The sequence below is a fragment of the Artemia franciscana genome, chromosome 14, assembly GCF_032884065.1.
Source record: "Artemia franciscana chromosome 14, ASM3288406v1, whole genome shotgun sequence".
Classification (NCBI taxonomy): Eukaryota; Metazoa; Arthropoda; class Branchiopoda; order Anostraca; family Artemiidae; genus Artemia; species Artemia franciscana.
In genome coordinates, this window is record NC_088876.1 from 8,932,046 (window position 1) to 8,948,439 (window position 16,394).

Consider the following 16,394-nt stretch of genomic DNA (forward strand, 5'->3'; position numbering starts at 1 on the left):
AGAAAATTCTCTTTTTTGTCATTTTTTTGGATGGGATGTCAGTTAACGTGTCCTGAAAGTTGTTCCTAGAAAGGAAAATATGTCTAGCGGAAAACATAAAAAAAGATCAGCAATGACAGCAGTTGTGGAAAACCCTTTTTCTTTTTCATATACTATAAAGTTCGGCTTACTGAATGCAATCTTAAACACACAGAGATTAAAATGAATGATTAAACCGAACCTAAGACGAAGACAAATTACCATAAATAAGATTGCAGCACACACCCGCATAAATCCTCTAAAAACACCTGAGTGTCTAATTGCTCTACTGGAAACAATTTGTGCTCCTAAAATTTGATTCTTATTGGTCTAATCAGATTAAAAATCAAATCCTTAGTAAAAAAAATGTAAGATAAACCCGATTTATTCTACTAAATCAAAATTAGGTTTTTCTCTATACATGTCTTTCTATGCTTCAATTCATTCAAATCAAAGAAAGTCATAAAGAATATAAAAATTTAAGATATCAATTTGTTGTTTTTGAACCTAATTTTTCTACAATTTTTATTTGTCACAGAAGGAAATCTTAAAGATGAGGAAGATGATCAGTCTTTACGCGTCAATTTTGCAAGATAATGGTCCAAAACTCACTACTTATTTTCTTTTTAGAAGAGGGGAGAGGGGGGTTGTCAGTGCCAATTTTTTCCTTTTTAGGTTTGGCTGTCTAGATTTTGAAGCAGACATATTTGAAAAATATTGCTCCTAAGGCATATCCCCTAACTTACTCCCATGGTTATGCTAATAAGCAAATGATTTTTTTATACTGGAGGTATTTCTGCCACAGTAGATATGCCCTTATCATCAAAATTAAATGCTTAGTCCAACTGTAATCTTCCAAAGGAAACCAAAGCTACTGATGAAAAATCCCCGTCCTCCTAAATACTGACTTAAAGGACCTAACACACACAAAAAAAATGAAAATTTGGAAGTGCGGTTTGTACTTATAGGATCCAGGCGCTTCCTGTTCTCATTAAAGGCTCCACTGATCACTGAGCGTTCAGTTACGGAATGTAACAATGCAGTGCTGTATAACTGTTAATAGTGCAACAAATATGTTTTAAATAACACATGTTAATTTTTTTTATTTTTATACACAGGCACAGAGAGAGACGGAGAAAAAAAATACACATATACACCCATTCAGACACAAAATTACGCAAAGACAGACATAAAGATATTTGATTTCTATCGGTGAATTAGAATACCCCTACTCTTATTCCCATTGAATTTGATAATTTAATTAGTTTCCAAGTGTCAAGAATAAAGAGCTTAGGTGCCACCTGCAGTTCAGCTTCTTCGACTTGCATAATGAATAATATTGAAAGCTAGAAAATTTGAGGTCTTTATTGATTCAGGTTTCGACAATTAGCTGTAAATACCAGTCAAGATGCCTCCTCAAGTGGTAAAGAGGTGATAGGAAGTAATGTAAAAAACAGGCTTCTAAATAACACTAACAGCCTCATCGACTCTTCTCCAAGCTAAAAACCCGGCTTCGCATCAGTTAGTGGCTACTTGAAGAAGAAAATAAAAATGTTAATTATAATTAGTTTTGCATAAAAGTCGCAACTAAACTGAACTCCAAGTTATACATAACATTTTAGAGCTCCATCTGAATTGGTCACCTAATAAATAAAACCAAAAAAATAATTAAAAAATTTATTTGTAATTCAAACAAATATCTTTTTCCAAAAACAGGCATCTTACGGAGCTTATAACACTCGTCCTTTGCATGGGTTTCAGATCTTCACTTTCTGTCAAATATTTTCCAATAATCTTAGATGTTCTTATAAAATCTCTGCCCATTACAAGAGAAGATTAAAATTTTATTTGTAAGCCTTTTGATAATTTTGGTAGCCCACCTGGCAAAAAAACTGCGCAGGCTCAGACACACTCTACGAGGTGTGCACACAATATTAACATTCAGAGGGGCTGATATTTCTAGGGGGAAAGTAAAAAGTGTCCAAAGAGCGAGTTAGATGAAAATACTGAATAATCTTAAGACTGTGATATGTCTCAATGGACCCCAGCCCCTCTTTTGTATGTGTTTGCACTCGTGCCTTGAATTCCCAATTAATTTGGTTGTAATTAATTTGTTGTTGATACTTGGTCGACTCCAGAGTTTCCTTACTTAAAATAGTTTATAGATTACCTCACTTAAAATGATAATTAATACCACTTATTTCTTGAATCATATTTTCAGTTGTTTAATTCACACTTCACTTTCGTGCTTTTGATAGTCATAATTTGCTTCTGTCAGAATATCCAAATATGATTTAGTTTTCGAGCATGATGACTTATCTCCAAGCTGTCCTTCCATTATGGTAGAGGCTATATTTTTCCTCTGTAACAATATTAAAACTAGGTTAGTAAAACCAACACCAAGAGGAGAACAAAAAATCTATTTCTAATCCGCGCACCATAAAAAATTCATTTCCCAATGAAATTTTTGGAAGGCATGAATGCTTTAAACAAACATACATTAAAAACTCTCAGACATAACAACCCTCAATCCCTTACTGATTTCTGAAATATTGAATCGATAATATTCTTCTTTACTTCTCTGTGGAAAAAATATTTAATATTCAATTTCTGTTCTTTTGATTTTGCTGATTTGAATAACTCAACTTCGAAGTACTTTCTGGAAATGACGGATGCAATATTGTAAAATCATGTATCATTCTGCTTTTAAGATTCGGTGGGTGTAGCTATTATAAATTTAGCTTCTTGCTTCTTTTTTTATTATTAGCCTCTCCTTGTTTTGTCTTTTTCATTAGTTTTTTTTGTTTGAGCCGTTTTTTGTATTTTAATTCATGTTTGTTTTCTGGTTGTTAGCTTCTATTCTTATTTTTATGCATTTTATTCTGAATTTTTAGGGAATCCTGTTTAGTTTTTGTTTTTGCCTTTTTCATATTTTAATTATTTTTAGTTTTCTGGTTTGTAGCTTCTCTTCTTCTTTTTTATAATTTCTGTTATTTACCTTTTTTGGCAGCGCAGGGCTTATAATGCCAAGCAGGCATCAGCCTCTTGTGCCACGACAGTGTTGGTCTGTGTCCTTCTTTGGAACTTTTTTTTATATTACATTCAATCGAACAGTTCGTGGTAACGAACTGTAGTAGGGAGTGACCCGCCCAAATAGTAACCGAAACTCTAAAAAACGGAATTTTGGTAAAAATAATTATATCAAAAGAATTGCATTTTAATGCTAATTTTAAATATATAAGTTTCATCAAGTTTAGTCATACCCATCAAAAATTACGTACCTGAGAAAATTTGCCTTATTTTAGAAAACAGGGGGAAACGCCCCTTAAAAGTCACATAATTTTAACGAAAATAACACCATCAGATTTAGCGTATCAGAGAACCTTTATGTAGAAGTTTTATGCTCCTGTTTACAAAAATGTGGAATCTGTATTTTTTGCAAGAAGACAGATCACGGATGTGTGTTTGTTTGTTTCTTTGTTTTACTTTTTCTCCCGGGGCTGATCGTATCGACCCAGTGGTCCTAGAATGTCGCAAGATGGCTCATTCTAACGGAAATTAAAAGTTCTAGTGCCCCTTTTGTTTTTCGCATTGGGGTGGGAGCAGGTCGGGAGGAGGTGTTTACGAGGGAGATCTTTCTATGGAGGAATTTATCACGAGGGAAGAGAATTTCCATTAAGGGGCCCTAGGATTTTCTAGCATTATTTGAAAAAAATGAGAAAATAATTAAAAAAAAAGTTTTCAGCTGGAAGCAAAGAGCAGCATTAGAACCCAAAACGAACAGAAGTTATTACGTTTACAAGGGGGATCGTCTCTTCCACAATTCCTCACTCTTTACACTAAAGTATTTTTAATAATTTCAGCTATTTACTCTACGGCCTTTGTGATATTAATGAGTTGAGCTACGAAAAAAAACCAACTTCTGATATAATTTTCAATTTAACGAGAATCAACTATCCTTAAAAGCTGAATATACGTATTAAAGCAGTTTTCTTGTAAATTAAATTCTATGAGGCACGTCATTTTTTGTATTTCAATTGGCTGACAACGTCTTGTTACGGTACAAAAAGAAACAACAAAATAAACAAAACAATAATACCTGAAACTAAGACCTAATTCTTTGTAAAAGAAAAAGGTAGAGGAGAAAAGTTTTGCCCATGGCTCGCCCGTAATACAAAATTTACCTCTAACTTTTTTTTGAAAATGGTAAATATGTTGCATCAATATGAGCTACGTAAGTATTTTCCATTTGTATAACAGAAGAGGTAAAGTGAGTCGGTGTTATCTCCTTCACTTCCGGCACGCTGATGCTACTACCAATATTTGTAAAGAAATAGACATGTTGCACTTTCCTGAAAGCAGCATCCTGGAATTGCACCTTCCTTAGCACTTCACTCTTTACAGTAAAGTTTGACTTTTTTTTTCCCTATCCTTTCAAACAAGTCCTGAAACACAATGGCCGTTTAAATAAAATAAAAAGCTTTTTTGAAAGTACCAAGAAACATAAGCGTGAACAGTGAGGTGTCAAGGAAAGGGGAACTCTCTTCATATACTGAATATTTTCTGTTCGTTTTAAGTCTGATGTTGTGCCATACTTTCATTTGAAAAAACGTTTTTTTTTATTATTTATTATTATTAGCACTTTTCCTTCTGAACCGCCTGGAGAATGATTTTTTTTGTAAATATAACTGAGGTTATTATTTATTGCCTCAACCATTATCAGTTTTTATGTTTACACTTCAAGCTGTGAATATAAAATATGCTTTTAGCCTATTCTTTTGTCTGGCCGACAAGTATTTTTTTTTGAAAAGATCCTTGTTTACGATCGTCTTGTGCGACTTCCAATTTCCAAAAGAATAGCTTTCCTTTTTTCATCTACTTAGTGTTCATTCTATGAGTCTGAAATTCTTAAAAGCATCCTTAAGCCTTTAGGATTCCTCTCCAATATCTGTTAAAATATGCATTACAAGAGTGTATAAGTATTCTAATGAGGTTTCCTGAAATTTCATCATGTATGTAAGTGCTCAAGATCTTCTAAAATAGTACCTATTATCATATCTGAGCTAGAGTTTTTTTTAAGCGAAATAAAATGCTCAAACTGATAAAAACAGCTTAAATGGATTGTAATATGGTAAAGGAGCTTAAATAGCAAAACTGGAGGTTAAGGAGCTTAAATTCACTAAATTGTAAAACAAGAAAACAATTTATATGGCAAATTTCCGTTATCAATCCGTTACTGTTTGCATTTATAATAAAAATGATAATAGCAAAATTAGAGATTGGGAAAATTATGGTTATAGTCGCCTGAAGAATTGGGCTAACAAATTTGCGACCATCAAACTCGACCCTAGCCACGATCTAGGTTCCACTATAAACCTCATCCGCAGTTTAAAAGCTGTCGACCACGGTTAACTCCCATTGTAAGATCTCTTAAAAAAAATTTCTTTGGAAAACTTATCCACTGCTTCAGATTCTGTACAAAAATTTACACAATTTCTTATTAGGGGCTATTATTAAATAGCTAATTCAGTTATTGTCACTACTCAGGCTTTTTTTAGTTTCTTAGCCCAAAACATCATGATATTTTCACCGTGGAACGAAGAATGATCTCCATTCATTACAGTTTAAAAATTAAAAAGTACCAGTTACAAAATAGTTATTCGGACCTTTGAGTCTCTTCAATAAAAAATTATAGTTCTTTCAATGGAAAGCAAAAGGAGGCGTTTAAAATACAAAAGAAAAAATTCTTTTAAACGGGTTGATCCCCGATATGAACCCTTACTGTTTATTAAATAAAAAAAACTAGTTTTTTAACAGAAAGTAAGGAGCTACATTGAAACTTAAAACGAACAGAAATTACTCCGTGTATGAAAGGGGCTGTTCCCTTCTCAACGCCCCGCTCTTTACGCTAAAGTTTGACTCTTTTTCTCAATTCTGCTTTATTAAACAGTCAAAAACTTCAGCGAAAAGAGCGGGGCGTTGAGAAGGGAACAGCCCCTTTCATACACGGAGTAATTTCAGTTCGTTTTAAGTCTTAACGTCACTCCGTGCTTTCAGTTAAAAAAACTAGTTCTTTTATTTAATTTCTGAACGTTTTTGAATTAATGCATGTTTGATTTTGGCTCTCCGCACATACATTATTAAAATGAATAGTATGCATATAAAAATGCATATTAATTCTTTTTTTTGGCTAAATGGCTCTCTCTTAGTTTTGATCAGATGATTTTGAGAAAAAAGGGAGGGGGGAGGAGGCCTAGTTGCCCTCTGATTTTTGGTTACTTGAAAAGGCAACTAGAACTTTTAATTTTTAACGAACATTTTTATTAGTAAAAAATATGTAACTGTAAAAAATATTTATTAGTAAAAAATATGTTTACACATTCAATTGAATACGTAAAAAATATTCAACTGAAAGTACTATTACTTTCAGTTGAAAAAACTTTTTCATATTTATCTTTTCATGATTTTTTTTAAAATAATGCTAGAAAATCCTGCGCCCCCATCATTGAATTTCTCTTCCCCCATGATATATTCCTCAAAGGAAAGATCCTCCCACATAGCCCCCTCCCCTCACCACCTCCAAAATCAAAATAATCCCCCTGAAAAACATCTGTACACTTCCCATTAACCATTACTGTATGTAAACACTGGTCAAAGTTTGTAACTTGCAGCCCCTCTCCTGGGGACTGTGTGGGGATAAGTCATCCCAAAGACATAGTTCTTATAGTTTTCGACTATGTTGAACAAAATGGCTATCTCAAAATTTTGATCTGTTGAATTTGGGGAAAAAGAGCGTGGGAAGGGGCCTAGGTGCCCTCCAATTTTTCGGTCACTTAAAAGGGCACTAGAACTTTTCATTTCCGTTAGAATGAGCCCTCTTGCGACATTCTAGGACTACTTGGTCGATACGATGACCCCTGGGGAAAAGAAAAAAGAAAAAACAAATAAACACAAAACAATAAAATAACAACAAATTATAAGAAACAAACAAGTTACCATAAACTGTTTGTAACTATGCAAAATACTTTTTATGACGAAATAAAGAGCGAAATTAAAAATTATAGTTCTTTCAAATGAAAGCAAAAAGAAGCGTTTAAAATAAAAAATCTTTTCTATGGGCTACCCCCCCCCCCCCCTATCAACCCTTACTGTTTAGACTATGAAAAACATTGAAATAAAGAGCAAAATTTAAAATTATAGTTCTTTCAATTAAAAACGAAAATAAGTGTTTAAAATAAAAAAAAATCTTTTGAATGGGCTGACCTCTCCACCCTATCAGCCCTTCTGTTTAAACTATGCAAAACACTTTTTATGATGAAATAAAGAACGAAATTAAAAGTTAAAGAAAACTCAAAGTATTGCTATCTGATATTGTAATAGATATCTAAAGAATAAGCTAAAAAAAAAATGTTTGGTGATAATTCTCTATATTCGTAGCCTCGTGCAAGCTAGCACTTTACTGCAAACACCAAATCAAACGAGCTGTAGAAACTCAAGGCGTGTTAGACAGTCTTTTACAGTATAAAAAATAAAACAATAATAAGATACTTTTATAATTTGATGTCACTTAGTTTGATGTATTATCTGCAAAATAAGCCCTCTCCTGATCTTTTAGGATCACTGGTTTTATATGATAACCACTGTGGAAAAAAAAATAAACACGCATCTCTCTTCTTTCTTTCTTCAGGCAGAAAATATAAAGTTCCATATTTTTTAGTTTTAGAGGTTAAAATCCCCTAGAGTAGGTTTCTCTCATATGATAAATCTAATGGTGCGATTTTCATTGACATCACTGAATGTCTTAAGGGTGTTTATCCCCTTTTTGAAAAATTCACAAATATTCTCAAGCTTGTAACTTTTGATGGGTAACATTAAGCTTGATGAATTTTATATATTTTGAATAAGTATCAAAATTGTATTCTTTTGATTTATCTAGTGTTATTAAGACTGTTTTTCTTAGAGTTTCGGATGCGATTTAGCCACATTGCTCCTTACTTACAATACGTTACCACGAACTATTTGATACTATGATATATTTTCCCTTGTTTTCCGATAATACTAAGGTATCTGTCCAAGCTGTATAATTTTATAGTAAAACTCATATTTTCTTTGTTCTAGCCTAGCTGTTTTATAACTAATAACAGCATAAACACAAATTAATCTTTCTACAAGTAATAAGTTCCAACAGTCTCATAAGGTGTCGTAATGGAATTTCCCTCTATGAGAAGAAGCTGCTTCAGGGGATATTGAAAGGAAGTGAAAGGCTTTTGTAAAGCTTTTAGAGATCTCGAATTTTATGTTTAAATAAGCTGCTTGAGAGAAGAATGCATTGAAAAGTATTTTCTAAATATTATAAGGTAAACTAATATGAAATGTCTTGCAACACGGAATGATCAAGGGAAAATATAAATTAAGAATATTTTGTCACTATGAAAAGCCATATTTCTTCTCTATCAAGCAAGAATTTATTTTACAAATCCTTTCAAAATTAATTTTGCTGAATAATTTGATTAGGGATTTAGTTCAGAATTTCAATTGTTTTTGATCACTTATCAAGGCAAAACTTACCTAAATTGTTTAGCGAATATCTTTACCCGCTGGAAATCTCCCCCAGACAATTCCCACGGAAAATTTCTGCATGCAATATTGAGCTGGCAAACTGAAATTAAGACAAATAAAAGGAATTCCGTAAAGGAATTTTGTTAGGTTTCCCACTTCAACATTTCCCCTGGAAATTACACCCCCGGCAATGTCCCTCCCCATGGAAGATTCTAGACCCTCTCCCAATCTTGTATGGCCATTGGCTCGATACGATCATCCCTGAAGAAAAAAAAAACGAAAAACACGCATCCATGATCTTTCATTTGACAAAAACTACAAAATTCCACATTTTTGTATGTAGGAGTTCGAAACTTCTTGTGTTAGGTTTTTTGATAAATTGAATCTGACCGAATGATTTTGTTAGATTTCTTGACTTTTAGGTATGTTCCCTCCTTTTTCAAAAATTTGGCGAATTTTCTCAGGCTCGTAGCTTTTGTTTGGTAACACCAAACTTGATGAATCTTATATATTCTGAATCTGCAGAATACGTCAATTCTTTTGATCTGTCAATTAATACCTAAGTTCCGTTTTTTAGAGTTTCAGTCACTATTTAGTTGACTCACTCCTTATAACAGTTCGTCATCACGAACTGTTATAAGAAAAAAGTATGTGTACCAACACAGGAAAAGTGTTTCGCTTTTTCTTAGCTAGATGCTAGTAAAGAGCGAACAACTATTTTAAGACTATTTGATAATAAGCATTAAACATGTTATTATTTTGAGTTATAATATGCGGTCAATTATGGTTGTAATATACCATATACGAGGTCATTTAAAAAGTGGACTTGGTGATATTTCAGAGAATGAGGTAATAGAATGGATCAGCTGCAGCATCATACCTCCAGAGAAGCAGTTTGTTCTTTAGATACCTGTATGTTGTCAAAAATTACTTTTTGTAGCATTTTCTACATAAAGTTGGAGTTTCTGTTAAAATTTCCGTTTCTTTCTTATTTACCAAAGGTACTAGACATAAGAATTCTCTTCCAAATGAGCTCTTAAACATATCTCAATGATGTTTCAGTAAAAAAGAGGTCAAAAAGGAAAAAAGGAGACATCCCAAATGAAAAAGTGATTTTCCTTGTTGCTCAAGAGGGAAGAGGGACTTTTATTCACCAAAGGCATGAGCGTTAGCTATTGCAATGGTGCAGTTTCTTTTCGATCCGACGCTATTTTCGATGGGCCTCGGAGTATCTTTTGAAATTTCTATAATTTGATTTCGCAACAATCTTTAAAATCTCTAAGTGTATTTCTAAATTTGTAGTTACTCTGGGGCACTGGGCTATAGTTTTTTCTGTATTAGTTTGCGGCAGATGCCACGACCTTGACAAAGTTTGTTCATTACTAGATTGCACCAGATAAAGAAACCAAAATCGGCCTATAAAACCACACATTTTTCATGAGTAAGAAGGGGGAGGGGCAAAATAATAAATAGTAAATCAAAGTAATTTTTATCTTTACGAAAGGCAATGCTAGATCGTTACCTCTTATTTTAGCTCCGACAAAAGAAAAAAACTTTCAGAAAAATATGGCTCCAAAATATTTACTTCGACATAAATTTTTTGAGTGTCAAATTTGATATTTAACATATCCACATAGAGAACAATCTAGATATTTCCCCAAACTATTCAAAAGTAAGACTTACCATGGAGCTTTTAATTATGCCATATGAGCCAGTGCTTTCTTTACACAAAATATCTGATTCTGTGGGAGTGTGAAAATGATGAAAGCTCTTAACATTGATTTTACCTCTCAGGTTACCTGAAATAAGAAATATTTCCATTGTCGAAGATACATTTCATTATCCCAATTTAGGATCTCGTTTTCATTTATTTTTGAATGTAAATTTTTAGATAAAAACATTTAGTATCCGGTAATATAAAGGCACACAAGTCAACATACAGCTTACATAAGACTAACCTTACTTATTAAAATTGCCAATTAAAGACTAAAAGGATCAATATAAGACTCTAGGGTATATAGGAACGGTATTATTAAAGTTAGAAGAAGAGAGAGACAACCTTCTAGCACCCAAATTTTTTTTAAAGCTTAAACTTGGGAACGCTTAAATTAAACTAAAATTAAATTTATTTACTGGACAGTTATGACGCTGGTACACATTAGGACAGGATTCCAAAGGAAAATTTAATAACATTTGGATACTAAATTAAAAACTTTATTTCTTTAATAATTCAGCTTACAAAATGGCTTTGGTAAATGTTATCATCATCGTGATTATAATTTTATTTATAACTCATCACAAAAACTGGACAGAGAGCCAAGAAAAAGACAGAGTAAAAATCAAGAAAACAAAACAAAAAGAGACAACAGAAATAAAAACAACACTTCGACAACTACAAACAAGGAACAAACAGAAATGACCAACGATGGGAAGACTTCTGGCATTCGGTAGTGAAATTACAAATTCGCTTCTCAATAACTCCAGCTGGGTCTACCAATTGATACTTTCTTCTCAGAAAAGAGATACTTGTCCAAGTTGGAAGATCCATTTTATACTTTGCAAATTTAAAGTAAAGGAGATGAACTTGCTCTCTTGCCACAATTAAGGAAAGACCAAAAAGGAGCAAGGGCAAGTAAGTGACGAACTGTTAGGCTATTACATAAGTGAGAACGGTGAACTCTACTTAGATACAAAACGTTAGAAGCCAGGGAGGCATACGCAGGCCGGATCTTACTGGCATCAATTTTGATTGCCAGACTTACAGTTTCTTTCAGGTTTGCTCCAATAGGCATGCCCAAGTAAGTAAGGTTGCTAGCAAAAGAAACCTCAGAGCCAGATAGACTTATTGAATTTCTGTCCCCCTTATAGTTTAATGGTAGAACGACTGTTTAATCAACAACTGCTATATCCCAAGAGTTTGGGCAACTATTAAGAGTTTTAAATTTCCGAAACTCTACAGACGGGGAATTCACTAAAGCTATTCTGTCAGCTGAATCAAATTCCTGCGCACGTTAGAACACTGTTCTAAAAGAGTCTGGCTTTTCAATTTTTTCTCAATCATCAATTTAGGGATGAAGAAATCAGCCAGCTAAATCCCTCTTTTTCCTAAAAACCTTCTTCGCTTCGAATTTGATGAGAGAAATAGCTTGCTCTAATAAATAGCACCGTATTATGCAATTTGTGCCCCTTAAAAATCAAGCTATTGCCTCTGTAATTACAACTTTCACTATTATTTCCTCCCTGTAAAATCTGTTTTTGGTTTCCAAAATCTTTCGGTATCTCTGACTCATCAAAAACAATTTCCAAAATTCTCAGCATCATAGTTTCAGTTTTTAGTCACAATATCTATAAAACTTATTTACAATACAATCAGTAACTGCGATCTTATTACTTCACTAATTCTTTTATTCTTGCTCATTAAGTAATTTCTCCTTGTCTTCAAGGTTATCGAAAATTATCTTTATTTTTTTTCTTATCATTTCCACAGTTTTACCATGATTTAACTTAGTCTTAAAGTGCGTTTCCCGTGTGTCCTTGACTCTCAGTAGACTATTCGTTTCTTTTTTAAACTGGGACGACCTTGGACTAACAACCCCAAAAATTCTTAGCATACCTAAACAATTTCTTGCTAATGTGGAGTCTGGTTGTATGTTTTGAATCCTTGATAATTTTATCCATGCTGTATACTTTATATCTCCTTGATCTGTACTAAAAGATCATATATACCTCCCTTACATTTACATTATTCTCCAAAATTTCATCGGTCGCAAACTTCTTAGGCCAAAACCATAGAATTTTCTCCTAGGTTTGAAGTTTTTTTCGCTCTTATTCCATACTGTTTTGCTTGATGTTTTCTATTAATGTTTAGAGATATTGCATCAACTATTTTCTTAAAATCACCTAAATTATCTAAACCTGAAGTCCCCAGTTCGGTTTAAAACTGTTCAGTAGCTTTTCTCCTAAAATCTCCACACAAAGTATACCAGCGTCATAACTATCAGGTGGTACACCATTCAACCATGAATATACGTGCATTCTATAAAATATGAAACGTTCTTATTAACTGTTTGTACATTAAAGCCAATGGATATAGAGCATTCCATAATTGTAAACCATCAATTAATGTGTTCCTCATAGGGTTATTTCACGGGGAAATCTTACTCAAGGCATCAAATAAATGTTTTACTCCCATTTATAGAAATTTCTGGGAGAGAGGCTTTAGTTGAAGAGAACGAATATTCAGATGATTATAGATTTAACCTTAAGACAAAACATATATCTGAATGAATGAAGGAGGAAGCTTGCAGTATGGGCATTGAAAGAGGAAAATTTTCTCTCGTATTGCAGAAACGATAGCTTATACATTTTGAAAATTATGCTTTTATTCTTAAAATTAAATTCATTAAATGAGTTTTTCTCTCATATCATGGCTCTGCAAAAGATTAATTTTGATACAAAGAATGGGGTTTGAGGAGACAGTAGCCCTGCTCGGATTTAGGGTAGTCCAGTCTGTGCTATCAAAAACGGGTATAAATTAAAGTAAATAAGCTCTTTATCGAATAACAATGAAGAATGACATTAAAGCTTAAAAAAGATCTTAAATGACTAATATATGAGGGGTGTACCCACTCTTCAAACCCGTACTCCATACGCTAAAGTTTGAGCTTTTGTCCTCGATGCCTTAAGAACCAATTTTAAAACACATATAGAATTGAAATGGCCCATATATTCAGACTTGGTTTCAAATATACTATGAATGAAATATTTTATGAAGAGTTTGTTTGGGCATGTTGGTCTTATGCAAAAATATTTTCGGTTCAAATATTTTAAGGAAGATCGATAAATAAAATACTTGCAAGTACTTATTAACTACATTTATTGCACTCATAAATGCTTTTAAACCTATATAAAAATTCAGTTCAGAGAGCGAGGGGCAGCCTCCTTCATATAAGAATAATTTTCGCTCAGTTAGGGTTTTGATTTTACTATTCACTTTTGTACAAAATCTTATTTAGTATTATTTGATATACCAAGAGTAGGACTGACTATGTGTGAATAAGGAAAAAGAAAACCTTCCAAAGTGTCAGATTTGTCTGTCCTTTCACGTGGAAACCCTGTACCTGATTAATTGAAGAAATGCATGATCCAAAACTCAGCAAACAGAAATTTCTCCAAGTGGTTATTTACAAAGAAAATTAAGGTGAAATCATGTTCCACTTACGTTTACGGAATTAATTGCCCAAAAAGAGTCATTGAATTTCTTTTCATATTGAATAGTTTTGTAATTTGGAACTGAAAGGCTCGACTTTGCAGGTGGTTTTAAAAGTCGCAAGTACACTTTAGCCACATATACATATTTATTTGTCAGTTTTATGCGTCTTTAAATTTCTAAAACGTAAAGTAAATAATTTATCAACTATGTATAATTTGACTTTATAAAAAGAGAAGTCAGCTTTCCAGTATTTAGCCCTCATATTTTTTTTGGGACAGTATCCATCTTTTTTTGAATTGAAATATAAAAGCTGGAAAAGTGAAGACAGGTACTTAGGAATTTGTGGGTGATCTACACAATTCTGCCATCAGTACGTACTTTGAACATGAGTTTGGAGGAGAGGAAATACTTCAGTGGAGGGATGTTAAAATTTTTAAACTAAATAAGTATGGGTATTCTATGCATAATATAGGAATTTACAGAAACATCTTAAAATCTTGTGTGGATTCGTTCCAGAAGCCTTTTTTTCCATTTTTACGTTCCTGATTCACAAAAAAAGAAAAAAAATGGTAGCCTAGTCCAACTAATCAGTTCTGAACAAGAAGAACATAAATAATCTCCTACATGATTGTCTTTTATCTCACTCTTTCCCTTGTGGAAAGCTGGGGAAGAAGCAACACAAGAGAATAGTAAAATCTATTGAGTAAGCACATGATTGCTCTCAAGAGACTATCACTTCTTATAGATAAGGAAAAAGATACAGATTCTCATTGAATGACTTATTTGAAAAAAAAAAATAAATAAAAAAAAAAAAAGAAAAACATAGGATGGCTAGCCATGTTAAGAAGTTTATCACCAGCCTCTGAGGCTGGTGATAAACTTCTTCACCAAACGGAGCTGAGTCAGCTCCGTTTGGTGAGCCCGCAAAAATAATAGTTATAATAATGTTAACAAATAAATAAATATTAATATTGAAAATGTTGAAACCAAGCTTGTGTTTAAAAAACTAGTTTTAGGAGTTTCATTTGAAACTTTATGAAGTTGTATTTAGAACCCAAGTGATATATGGGACAAAGAGAAAAGCTTTTGATTAAATACTACCAAAAACAATTGTTGTGCCACTGCCCCTCAAGTCCGTTAGAAGTGCTTGAGTGTCATCAATGCTTTACTACAAATCAGACTCGGCCCGAGCATCCATGATTTATTTTTGTAGCAATTGAATTAGTTTTTTTGTTCTAATATGCAAAAATTTGTACTAACTTTTTTGCTTTCATGCATATAAATAGTCAATTTGCTAAGTGGGAATTTTAATCTTATCTCTGTCACTGGTGTTTAGTAAAGCAATCATTTCACTTGGTATTTTCTTTGACCCTTTCACATTTCTGTAGTGTTTTTCTACTTTCCCCTAATTTTTTTTTCATTGAAAATAAGTATTTATTCATATTACAGTTAATAGGACACATATTTTGGACTACTGGAAGACTGGTGCCTGGCAAAAATCTGTCAGTCGTGAAAATAACTTATTTACGTTTCGAGGTTTCCAGAAATACTGTTCATAAAATGAAAGAGGCAAACTACAAGCAATTTGACAAAACATCCATCATCCCAATTAAAGTATCTATTTAAACTAGTATTAATGATTGGGGTTGCTATTCTGGAGTCTCAAATGCATTTTTCCAACTTGAATGTTGCAATAAAGTTTGAATATTCAGTCAAAACATTCAGTCAAATTTGGTTTTATTCAATTACTTCTAAATAATATTTTTGCTATGAGCTTTGGGTAGGTTGGAAACCTAAGTATTGTTTAGTCGTCTAGGAGGCTGAATCCATTCTAGCCATATGCTCTAGATACCTTTTGATACAGACATATCTTTATCTGTGATTTTATTTAGCCTTGTCTAAACGCCTTGAAAGGTTCCAATTAATTAAAGAGATCAAAAAAAGACAAATGTTTGGCCCATTTGTGGATGTTAAAATTGGTGAATCAAAAATCGGTTTTGATGTGGTTTTGGCACAGAGTTTACTGAGCCGATCAAGATGTCAACAATTTTCAGTTTTTTAGTCTGTGATAGTGGAAAAATGTCAAGTCCAGTAATTCCTTTTGTTTTGGGCTAATCGAAATTACTCGAAGCCTACAACGACTACAAAAAGTTTTTGGCTATTCTTTGGGCAAACCAAATTTGTTCTTCATCCTTTTTCCTATAAGTTCCAAACTGTTAAGAAAAATACTTTGGGCCCTTTTTTCGGCCCTATTTTCAGAAAGGTTTCTTATAAATGTTTCTTTTGAATTGAGGTTCACGTGGCACAAAAACATTCCAGATAGAAGTTTTATATTAACTTTAGAGTAGATTTTCTACTTGGTCATCTGGAACTTAAGCTCCTAATATAAAAATTTGTTTGGATCTTACGGTTCCATAAACCAAGGGACTGAAAGACGTTTGTTTCTAGCCACATAGAAAAGAAGCTTTTTAGACAATGTGAAAAGTTTTTGGTTTAGTTTTTTTTTTTATTATTATTATTAATGTCTATTTCTGCCTGCGATTAAGGGACTTGTGAACTTAAGTCTCAAGCAAATTATAAATAAAATTGTTTTGGCTCCTTTTCA

At 32.9% G+C, this 16,394-nt stretch overlaps 1 protein-coding gene across 1 annotated transcript in view; it reads right to left on the reverse strand.

Moving 5' to 3' along the window:
* Positions 1–1,681: 1,681 nt before the first annotated feature.
* Positions 1,682–16,394, reverse strand: part of LOC136035282 (nephrin-like) — a 255,108-nt gene continuing 240,395 nt past the window's right edge. Inside the window, exons 14-15 of the mRNA XM_065716966.1 lie at positions 10,261–10,376; positions 1,682–2,380 (exon numbers count right to left, since the gene is read on the reverse strand). Coding sequence (XP_065573038.1) covers positions 2,249–2,380; positions 10,261–10,376 — 248 coding nt within the window. The 3' untranslated portion in view covers positions 1,682–2,248. The remainder of the gene's footprint in view (positions 2,381–10,260; positions 10,377–16,394) is intronic.